We start from the raw sequence: 12,232 nt of genomic DNA, 5'->3' as shown, positions 1-12,232 counted from the left end.
GCGCTTCATATTTTTATTTTACCTTGTTTTAAAAATGCATTGTATGCAGACTGTGGTATAATTGGAAATCTCATTTCATTTTATTAGAATACAGCATAATAATTAAAAAGTGCATGTACTGAAAGGTATATGGCCTTTTATTCTGTCACGCCTTTTTTTTGCCCTCTACCCTTGTCTTTCACCATTACATTGCTTGAATATGTGCAATAATGTTTTTCTTTATGATCACATGTGTATAGTATTGTATAAACTAACCAGTCGCTAACATTTAACTCCATAATTAAAACCTAGTAGTTGCAGTTGTTGAAGCTAAAACAAGTTCCCACCTTTCTCTGCTATCCTCCTTGTTCATAAAGTCCCTGATTAAGCGTGCACTTAACTTTAAGCATACGTAGAGTCCTATTGAGGGTAATGGGGTTACTCAAATGTTTTAAAGCAGGGATGTCAAACATTTGGCCTGCAGGCTGGATCCAGCCAGTGGAAGTTAGTCATTTGGCCTGCTGGCCTTCTTCCCACAGCTGCCAGCAGTAAAGGAACCTGTATGTTGGTGCCAGCAATGAAGGAGTTAACGCCACCTCCATTCAACCTCAGTGGTTGTGGCAGCTTTGGCTCTGTAGGCTAGATCTGCAGGTGGTTTGTCCAGCCCACAAAGAGTCCCACAGTCTGGACCCACCCCACCGGGCCAAATGAGTTTGACACTCTCTCTTTAAAATTAAGAACACACCATATTACTTTGCTTAACTTGGTACAGATCTAGTAGAATCTAAAATTCTGTCACTTGCTATGGGCCTAACAGTAAAATCATCAACTTCGTGGGACTTTTGCCTTGTGGAACACCTGCTCATTGATCTGACAGATTTCATTTATCATTTGTTTGATTGTATCATAAGATAAAGAAACTATAAATGATCTGGCAAGTCACCTGCAAATCATTATCCTTTTATATTTTTGATTTCACCTCTGCCCCCAAATTAATATTCACTACTTTTTTATTATTATTATTTAATGAGTTTTGAACTTCTTTCAAAATTATGGATACTCCACTTGTATCAATCATGTAAGTATCCTCATTGACTTCAGCACTTGGTTCTGATAGTTAAAAAAAAAAATGTAGGCACAGTTATTCTAATAAGCACTAATCATTTTGCTGTCTAGGTATTACATGATTTTATTTAATGCAACAGTTTACACCAAGCACTACTTTTACCGTGTAAAAATTGTGGCATGCAGTTGGAAAAATGCTTGACTTTTTTTCATCTCTTTGCTGATGTGAAGGTTTTGCGGAAAAGTGACCTCTTTTTATGCACCAGGGAAAACAGCCTGATTTTTGTGTTGTTTTATAGTAGGAAATGTTTTACTGCTTCAGACTCTTTTTGCTTAAATGTTTTGAGGAAAATAGTACTAGAAGGGCCCATAGTCCAGTCCCCTGCATCCACAGGCAGCCGTTTTACCCAAGGAATTTCCAAAATTTCCACTGTAGACTTGTCCACATGATTACAAGGCATGATACCCGAAACACCAAGAATTCCCTGTACCAATAGTTTTCAACTTTTGTCATTTGTGGACCCTTTTGGAAATTTCAAATGGAGGTCGCAAACCTCTTCGGAAACTTTGAATGGAGGTGCAGACGTACCCCTTTGAATTGTAAGTGGTGGCATTCACATACTTTTGATTGATCATAGCCTGCAGACCCTCATGTGTCTGCAGACCACAGGTTGAAAATCACTGCCCTGTAGCATGCTTTGTCAGGGGTGTCCAAACTGTGGCAAATGTGCCACAAGTGTCTTGGGAAACCTGTGTGTGGCATGCAGTAGATTAGGAAGGGAGCATGGAGCACAGTAGAAGATAGACCAGAGGGGAAAGGGATCAGAGTGGCACTTTGTGGCATGCCTGTCAAAAATGTTGTCCCTCACTGCTGTGAGGGAAAGCATGTGGGAGATGAGCACTGCTAATGACTTGCCACTGCAGTAACACGGAAGTAAGTATTTGACTAATATATGCCTAAAAAGTCCTAAGAAAAGAACTGTGCCCCAAAAGGAAAGAGGAAGACCAAAAAGCCCACAGTCCTTTCAGTATGATCCACATGAAAAAATTCTCTCCTGATCCCAAATTTGGCCGTCAGTATGCCCCTGAGCAGAAGGTCTTCTAGCCAAGTCTCTCTAATTTTTTTTCTTTAAAGAATTGTCAAGAATATCAGTACATCCTAGTCGAAAACTTTCAGTCATAGTTGTGGCCAAGTTCATAGATTTCTTAGACATTAGGGCTGGAAGGGATCTTGGAAGATCATCAAGTCCAGCCCCCCACCCAAAGGGCAGGAAGTCAGCTGGGGTCATAGGATCCCAGCAAGATAAGCATCCAATTTACCCTTGAAGGTGTTCAATGTAGGTGCTTGAACCACCTCCAATGGTAGGCTGTTCCAGACCTTGGGGGCTTGGACAGTAAAGAAATTCTTCCTTATGTCCAGCCTGAAACGGTCTCGCAGTAGTTTATGACCGTGTGACCTTGTCATCCCATGGGGCGCTCTGGTGATCAAACATTCTCCCAGATCCTGGTGGTCACCCCTGATAAACTTATAGGTGGCCATCAGATCACCCCTGAGCTTGCACTTTTCCAGGCTAAAGAGCCCCATGGCTCTCAGCCTGTTGTCGTAAGGTCTGTTTTCCTGACCTCTGATCATGCGCATGGCTCTTCTCTGGACTCTCTCAAGCTTCTCCACAACCTTTTTGAATTGTGGAGCCCAAAACTGGACGCAGTACTTCAGCTGTGGCCTCACCAAGGCCGAGTAGAAGGGGAGAATGACGTCCCGGGATTTGCTTGAGAAGCATCTATGGATGCAAGCTGGCGTTTTGGTCGCTTTAGTAGCCGCAGCATCGCATTGCAGGCTCATGTTCATCCTGAGGTCAATGATGACCCCCAAGTATCTTTCTTCCGTAGTTCCTTAATACTTTAAGGGGAAGGTGGAAAAAAATCCAGAATCCAGTGGCATTCAAAGGGAGAAAAATCTCTTCCAGGCCTCTCTAGCAGGTGATCAGTAAAAACTCTGAAGCATGGGATGAAGAGTTACTTCTGTACCCCAACGCAGAGATTGCAAGCATAATTCCAAATCATCACATATGCTAATTCTTAACTTAAACACCCTAAACTAGCATACCATTTGTGGATGAGTCCCTTTGTATATGGCTCAACTGGTGCTGTGCACCCCTAAAGGGGTATGTTACCTCCTCAGGGTACTTGTCTGCCATGAATTGATGGTAATAATTGGAGAATTTTCTCCCTGAGAAGGAATAACCAGCTCTGCCTTCAGGGCTGTGTCCAGTAATCCAAAATAATCAGTTATGGCCTGTAACAGAGCCTCACAGGGGGCTCCGCCAATCCCAGTACCCCCACCATAGTCAGGCTCCTGTTGTTAAGGCATCACAGCCAGGATCAGCTCTCAGTACCTTCCTGGATGACTCCCAGGAAGCCTCTGCAGTCAATTAGAAACAAAAATGCAAAAATATGGGCAGGAGTATTCCTCACCTCTGGTCTCCATTGCTCTCTGGTGCAGGGTTTCCCCTCTCACTACTGCTTGTGTCCTTCTGGGCTCTTCATCGTGAACTTCCAGCCTATCAGCGCTGGTTTCTGGTCCCCAGCTGTAGCTCCTCTGTCCTGTATTGAGGGGAGACACCTGGGCTGAGTTAACATCAAGTGACTCTTCCCCTGAAGTTATAAACAACCTGGGCTGTTCCAGTCCCCTCTTAGTATTTCCAAATAGGGCTTTCCCCTTCCAGGGATTCTGTTTCCCAGTGGGAACCTTAAGGGGGTTATACCGTCTCTGTGTTCTCCTGGGGCTCTCTGCAACACAGGCTTTCCCTGCTGGGATACTTCTCCCCTCTGCTTGGGAGCCCTCTGCAGGGAAGGGTTTAGTTATTTCCACACTCCCAGACCTGTCTAGGGCCTTATTCTCTTTGCTGCCTCTTAGCAGGCTCTGCAGTTGCCCTCTTTCAACTGTTCCTGTGTCCTGCCCCTTTACTGTTGGGGCTGCTTGACTTCCAGATACTAAGGAAAAGGGAGCGAGCATAGATTTTCCTCCTCCCACTCCCCCTACTCTTCTACACCATTCCTTCCATAAATTTATAATTGTATCCAGTTCTGTCTTAAAGAGCTTCAGTTCTTTCCCTGTTTGTGTGGCTTGGAAGACCATTCCAAAACTTAGCTTTTCTTGGTTGGAAATTCAAAGAATTCTACCTAACTTTATCCATAGTCGGTTGTAATCATTTGATCTTGGTCTAGCTGTATTTTTCAGCTTGAAGAACTCCTTTCCCTCCTAATATTTACTCCACAAATGTATTTATAAAGAATAGTCATGTCCCTTCTCAATCTCTGTTTTGAACTAAACAAGGCAAGCTCCTTTAATAGTCTTTCATAAGAAAAAGATCTTAGTGGTGCTTTTTTAAACCTGTTCCAATTCAAACTCAGCTTTTTTTTTTTTTTAATTTTTGGTCACCAGAACTGTACTTAGTATTCTAAGTGGAGTTTTACCAAAACCTTGCACAATGGTACTAGAACCTCCTTGTCTCCACTGAATATACCCTGTCTAATAGGACTGTACCATATGATAGACATCCTATTTTGTGGAATGCTGTGGCACCTGGTCCTGAAATTGTGATTTTTGGGGAGAGTTTTGCTTGTGTTCTTACTGCTGATGTTGCTGCCATGTAGGCAGTGAGGCACAGGAGGAAGTAGCTTTAGGGTACCCACCACCTTACTTGTGTATTTTCTTAACCTGTGGATAATTGACTTCAAAACCTAAATGTTCTTTCAACAAAGTTTTTAGCACTATACATTTAATATAAACTTCCTTGAAAAAGGATGCTGTCAGTTTGTAACGTGTCTAAAATAGAAACATTTAGTTCATAGTGGGCATGTCTACATGTGTGCCCAACTACACAGTTGTTACTGTGCAGTCATTTAGTACTTGCTTTAGCTTTAGCGGTACTGTGCAGTCCCAGTGCCACATGGGCCATTTCTGACCCTACTGTGCAGTAGCAGTGGCGTCATGATTCATGCCTGCTGACACGATGTCGCTGTAGCGACAAGCTATGTTGGCATAGCTTGTCACTACGACAATGTAGCATCTTGTGTATATGTTTCCAGTGTGTTCCTTTGGGAGACTTTGAGTTGTAGCAAGTAGGGCTTCAAGTCAGAATAAGTGCTTAAGCTCATATCTGAAGTCTTCAACTTAAGCTCATGTTTTAGGTGTTTCTTCAATCAGGACCTTCATTAGTGATTTTTAAGTTGTTTTGAGTCTGAAAGACTTCCTTAAGTGACCTTGTAAAAACTAATCTGAGTGCCTCACGTATCCAACTGGCAAATGGAAGACACTGAACTCACAGAAATTTTGTGATGCCTGTGTAATGCTGGTGAATCATTTTTTATCAAGAATCTTGTAAATGCAGAATTTTATAAATGTTTATATCATTCTAGAAAATGTTTTAGGGGTATTAGAAAAACATAATTTGTTTCAATAACTAGAGCATGAGCAGTATACATGAAAAACATTTCAAGGGGAATATTTTAATTATAAATATAAAATATACAGAATATATAGTGTCCATTTAATAGTGATGAAAATGATTAATAAGCAAGAAAATCATTGATACCTTATCTATGTTCTACAGTTCTCTTCTAAAAGTATTTCTTTTCTTTTTTAGTGAAAAGTGTAAAGCAAGAGGATTTACTGTAATAGTGGATGGCAGAAAATCTCAGTGGAATGTGGTAAAGACAGTTGTGTTAATGCTACAGGTGAATTCATTTTTATGCATTTGTAGATAACAGATTAGTTTTACAGATGGTAGTAAAATGCTACATTTACTGTAAAAGCTGTAATTTCTTTATTGAGAAAAATTAGAAAAGTTATAAAAATCACAAAATACACCATTCGTCTGTGACAGTTCTGTACAATAGAAGCACTTCATCTACAAATAATGTTATGCACGTTACTCGGCTGAAGATCACATTACTGCTTACTGACAGCTTAGCATGTTGTATGCAGGAGAAGAAAAGAGGCATCTGTCTTGTTAATATTTAGTGACTTTGCACCAAGAAGTGATACAGACCTCGGTAGAGGTAATCATCTGGTGTTCAGTAGTAATGGCAGCATCTGAGGGAGGTGGCATCATTGTATGCTGCCTGTATATTTTGAGTAGATTACAGGAAAGCCTTAAGTAGAGGTCATTTTAGTAGCCTGCATTAGAATAAGTGATTCTCTTTGACCTGTTAAAAGTACTTACGAAAGAGGAAAAATGAGGGGTGGCAGTCTGGTTTTGTTGAAATGCAAATGTGGATTTGCCTGTTACCACCTTATTGATGTCATTATAGAGTATAATATGTACCCCATTTTACTTACAGCTTTTGCTTCTTTATTGACTAGTAGTGATGACAAAGTGGACCATTTGACAAAGTCAGAAAAACAAACGGAAAACAGGTTTTAAGAAAAAGAGACTCTAGAACTCTTGGATTGAGTTTTATAACTTAAAAATGCTGAAAAGAAGCACATCACTTGAGCCGTAACTGGCAGACTAATATCTATATAATTTTTTAAAATGCCACAAAAGTTTCCACAAATAGAAATGAAAATTATTTTTTCTACTCCTTTATTTATTTTATAGGAACATGGTTACAGGTGTAAGAAATAAAAACATATTTCCTTTTGATGTTCTTTAGTAATTCCAGATCTCGTTCTTTTGAGAGGGAATATCTGAAAAAAATATAATGGCAACATGTGTTTGCCTTAGTTTTATTTTTCTAATAAATGACAGAGAGAACATGGAACATGAGGTGATTCTCATCTGTGTAGATAACCAGGGTCCCTGATAGACATTACATTTATAGTACCTACATGGTCTTCCCAGCTCATGGGTTTGAATGTCCTGGGCGGGTGGAGCCCAGCAGCTCCTCCATCCCTGCATCTGTCAACCATTGCAGGGTTGCCCCATATTTGGGTTTAAACTTCCCGGGGGAGAGGAACCAGTGGGCTCAAATACATTTGTAATGAATGAGTCTAGGCTTTTCTAAAGTGTTTTAATTTGCATACTGTACATTGTACAAAAATTTTTGTGAGGTTACAAATTTGGGCATCCCAGAACCTGTCTTCATGCGCTATGGGAAGCAATGCTACGAGCTTATCATTTGGAAATTTCAGGTTTCCAAGGCTCCATATCTTGTGCAAAATATGAAGCAGGTTTGCAAATGCAGATGTTAGAATGCTGCATGTTCAAGTATTAGGACATTTTCTTGATCTTTCTGCTTATTGAGCTGTGCACATCACAGTGATAGATAACATGATCGACAGTGAATTCTTAAATGAGTTGAGACTGATCTGATTTTAGTTTCACTAGAAGATAAAAATCATTGTCCCGGTATTTGTTTTACATTTCTAAAACATCTAATTTTTATAATCAGAGGTTACCATATATGCTTAGTATCAAATCTTCTTCAACTTTAGTTTTCAGTAAATAGATCTAGCATTATTGGATCATAATTCACAGTTTTGTAATGGTTAATAACCAGAGCATAAATCTTGGTCACTTCAATCATGTGAATGGTCTCTCTATAAAGCCAAATTCCATTGTAGAGAATCTCAGTGAGGTTCTTCATGTAAGTAGACCAGGCTTTGACTCCAAAATGGTAAGGGTAATGCAGCACTGTACAGATACTTCTAGTTAACAGTGAACACACATGATAGATTGTATACTGAGGTCTGTGTGGCATAAGGGAGTGCCATGAAGGAATACCTGAACTTGTTTTCCCCATGCTCACTGCAGGAGTACAGACACATTACTGTGGTGCTGCACGTAGGCAAGCAGATCTAGTTTTTCAGCAAAACTAATTAGTTCAGTGCCATGGTAATATGGCTGTGCTGCTTTCAGGTTCTCAGCTAATGAATGCAAAGGTACTTGGTATTTCGATGTGGTGTGTCTTGCAGTATATAGACATACTGCAAATCTTAGTTACATTGTAAACACTTCTCGGCTTTCAAAATGATTCACTTAACTGTTAGCTGAAAGATGTTTTTCCTTCCATATATGGAAACAGTCTGTGGGCTTCTTTCCAGCTTCCCTGCTGAATGTTAGTACTGCTGCTTATTGGATCACAGAACAAGGCTTTTTATGTCCCCAGAGGACAATGGTCTCTCTGTTTCATTAGTTTGTTTTTAAATGTTTTTCATAAACTTGAAAGATTTACATTTAATTAGCACAAATAACTACCCTGGTGTACTTTAAAATCTACACAGATAAAAGCAAGAAGTGTTCTTTCAGAGATGTACCACTTTAACAATAAGATGCTAACTTCTGTCTATTTGAACTGGATCAGTAACCAGCAGAGTCAGCTATTTGGCTTGTTTTTTGGCTTTTGATTTTTCAGGAAAAGCAGCTCTTTCCCTTTGGCCTCTTGAATAACTTCAAGAGATGCTGAATAGTTTCTTAATGAGACTTGATGTTTTAATCCCAAACCTTTTCTCTTTGTCAAGAGCCAAGACCTGTTATTTCCTTCCTTAGATCTGAGTGCTTTTCAACAAGATGAGCACTGCATCTCTTATAACAATACTGTTGTTTAAAAGCACTTTGTTTTTGATTTGTCTCTGTTTCTTTAGATGTCACATGCTTGGTTCCATTATGAAAAATAACACTGTAAATAGATTTTTCCCCCGTGAAAGCAGTAATATAAATCTAACAAAAAAAATAATTAATCAAGCTGTTTATTTTTCATGATTACTTTTCATATTCTCTCAGCTTGGATAAAGAAAACAAAGTCACTTTTCAGTTGTCAGTGAGAAAATGTATGACTTCAAACACATTATCTTGCAATATTTTCAAAAAAGCTGTTTTGGTTGGTCTTTTCTTATTAGAATTAGTTTTTCCAAAAATAATCTCTGCTTTGGACCAATTTTAATCAAATTATCCCAGTCCTAAAATGGTTTTTTTATAATGTTTCAAACAAAATAATTGAAACTGTTTCTATACTTAGTAGTATAATCACTTATCTGTTACTCTTGCAATAGTTAAAAAAACAGGGCAGTGTAGCATCTTACAGATATACTGATTTGGAGAGGCATAGCTTATTAGGCTATAGGTTATTTCTTGAGATGTAACATTAAGATTGATGTTCTTATGTTGCCAATATGTAAGAACATCAGCCTGGTGTATCTGACGAAGGAGGCTGTAGCCCACGAAAGCCCATGTTTCTTTAAACAAGTTAATCTTTAGGGTGCCACGCTGCTCTGTTTTTTGTCGAACTTCAAATTGATGTGGCTAACTATGTTTCCGTCTTGCAATAGTGACAGAAAAGTTCAGAGTGTGGCCTATGAACTGTTCAGCGTTGGCAACATGTCGGCATCAACCACAATGGATGTTCCTTTCCCAGAAAAATATCCAGTATTCAACCTAATAAAAACTGACTAAAAATATGTAACAAGTTTAATAGCATATAGCCCTTGAGTATTTACTGTATTTTGTAAATAGTAAATGTCATAGTAAGAGTTTTGTTGAAGTGTTGGAAGATCTGTTGATCTGAAAGCATGTTTTTAATAGCAAAGTATATGTTTCTCTTCTAGCTTTAATTGTTCCTTTACTGCTATTGTATCTTCAAATATAGTAATAGTTTTATGCAAAGTTTGCAATGCAGTTCCTTTCCCAAATATTCCTCTGTAGCAATAAGCTACAGTCTGAAAGTTTCATAACAGCCTTAACCCTGTTTAGTTACCATAGTACGGTAAACAAGTCAGTCTTGTATTACTTATGGAATTTCCGTTACTTATAGAGCATGAACTTCTGGTTGGGACCACACGAACAGGAGTTTTGATTTTGTTCCCAGTTCTGACACTGACTTGCTGTATGTCTTAGTGCAAATCACTTAATTTCTGTGCAGAAATAAATCAATTAGCCTGCTGTGTCCAGATGATGTAGACCTTGTTGAATACAGATTTGTAGAGAGTCTTAAGTTCATGGTTGAAATGTGCTGTCTAAATACAAGATGACTTTACAATTAATGCTAATTGTTTTATTTTTATTTATTTTACAGAATGTTGTTCCAGCTGAGGTATCACTTGTTTGTGTAGTAAAGCCAGATGAATTTTGGGACAAGAAAGTTACACATTTTTGTTTCTGGAAAGAGAAAGATAGACTTGGCTTTGAAGTAGGTTTACAAATTTTCTCCATTTTTTTCAGTTTGGAATGATGACTGTAAATATGCTAGAATGACGCAAAATGGATATGTTCTGATCAAAATGAATGCTTATCCATACTTGGTATTGTTTTGTAGATTCTCTAACAAACATGTGGCCTTTCATTTTTTAATTTTCTTTAAGGAGAATATTAAATGAAGCAGTTTTGGAATTGAAGTTTTTCTGTTTTAATCCTTGCTTATGTATAATAAAGCTGTTTCATGTCACCTCTCATGGTTTTAGCTACTATAATTGTTGAACAGTGCTTCAGCTTGTCTTGTATATAGCTTCATGACTTAGGACTGTTGGGACATTACTACTGCTGTTCCTTGGGACAGGAGCAGCCATTCTGGAATTACTGTATTCTGAATTCATCTCCCTCTTATAGTTTTTGGATGCTAGTTACCAATAGGTTTTTCTAAAATACACAGATTATGCTCTTACTTGCATGAAGCAGTGTACCTTTAAGGACTGTTGTCTAATATTAGTACCTCCATTTTATCATCTGTAGCATGTTTAGTAGAGTCATGGGAAAAACTGATGCATGACAAGTGGCATCCTGCATATGGGTTGACCTTTAATGTTAGCATTGTAATCTAATTTGTTTGAACTGTAATTTGGGCTTCATGCTTACCAGTGGATCTGATGTCAGGTTGTCTTTTTTAATGTACAGGTAAATTAAAAATTATTTGAGAGGACCTCTGTTTCTTCAGAAAGCTTTCACATACGATTCACTCTTTTGTTCCTCCTTGATAGTACTTAGATATTCTCTCCTATGATGTAAGGTTTATAACCTTCTCAAATCTAAATATTCCTGTAGAAAATGGAGGGGTTCAGGCTAAAGAAGAAATGACACGGGCAGATATTGGCTTTAAGGTAAACTTGTCTTCTGTAGGTGAGGATATATATTAGAACCCCTGATATTTTCTGAATCCTTATCTTCATGGAGGGGTGGGTAAGGAACCTAGACAAGAAACCAAGGGACTCAAAAAGAGGTCGTTGTTGTGCCGCCAAAACAATTTCTGTGGAGGCACAAAGGAAAAGAAAACAGGCATCTAGTCTGTGTCAGCGTTTTACAACCTTTTTTTCATTTGCAGACCCCTAAATAAATTCTTAATAGAGATGTGAACGCTTTTGAATTGTAGGTGTGGGTACTCACATTTTTTGATTGATCATAGTCAACTTTCACGGACCCCTTAGACATAGTTGAAAACCACTGATCTATACCATTCTTAACCCGACAGATGCCCAAATTTGTGGCCACAGCAAGGTGGTAATAGTTCTTGCCACTTGATTGCAGCAGATATCTGTTTGGTATGTGGTATGAGAATATGAGCAGCCCAGAGCTCTATGAGACACCCTGGAAAGGTGCTCCTGTGGCCTGAGGGGCCTCATCTTGTGTGCCCTATAAATTCCTGTGCATAATTGGGCCCCTCAAGCCCTGGGATAATTTGCCAAGCTTTTCCACTTAGAGATGCACCCCAGAGATTCCCCAGGGTGCATCCCTGCAAGCAGAGAATGTGTCACTTGTTGTCCTACAGGATCAACAGGTGGGATAATAGATGTGTTTCACCCAGCATATGTCCCGGCACAACTAATTTGCTTAATTTGGCAACATGTATTTATACAGCTAGATCTGTGATATAACCAGGGATATGCAGAATTGTAGTAAACTATTCCATGGGACCCCTGAAGTACCCTAACCATTTGCCAGGGCTGTCCCTAGGGGGCATGAATTGGGGCAACTGCCCCGGAACCCACACTTTGGGGGGCCCTGCAGAGCTGAATGAAGCTGCCGTTGGCTTCACATCTGGCTACTCAGCTCCTCCTACTTCCCCCGCCACTGCCGAATCCACCGCCAGCTTCCTTGCGTCCGGGGGCGGGGCCCTGCACAGGCTGATTTGCCCCAGACCCTGCACCCTGCTCAGGTCGTCTCTGCCATTTGCTATAGCTTTTATTTCAAAGGATGCCATTTCTCTGATCAACTGTGGAACCACTGCCTTGTTCCAGCTGAGCAGGGAAGTACAC

At 39.4% G+C, this 12,232-nt stretch overlaps 1 protein-coding gene across 5 annotated transcripts in view; it reads left to right on the top strand.

The window, feature by feature from the left end:
• Positions 1–12,232, top strand: part of SESTD1 (SEC14 and spectrin domain containing 1) — a 151,750-nt gene that overhangs the window by 44,705 nt on the left and 94,813 nt on the right. For all 5 annotated transcript variants that reach the window (XM_019523032.1, XM_019523033.1, XM_019523030.1 and 2 more), the window contains 2 exons: positions 5,694–5,784; positions 10,063–10,176. In XM_019523032.1, the coding sequence (XP_019378577.1) occupies positions 5,694–5,784; positions 10,063–10,176 (205 nt within the window). The remainder of the gene's footprint in view (positions 1–5,693; positions 5,785–10,062; positions 10,177–12,232) is intronic.

This window comes from Gavialis gangeticus, unplaced genomic scaffold, assembly GCF_001723915.1.
Source record: "Gavialis gangeticus isolate Ggan-Ray unplaced genomic scaffold, GavGan_comp1, whole genome shotgun sequence".
Taxonomy (NCBI): domain Eukaryota; kingdom Metazoa; phylum Chordata; order Crocodylia; family Gavialidae; genus Gavialis; species Gavialis gangeticus.
Note: the sequence above shows the minus strand (reverse complement) of the source record. Positions and strands in the feature narration are given on the sequence as shown.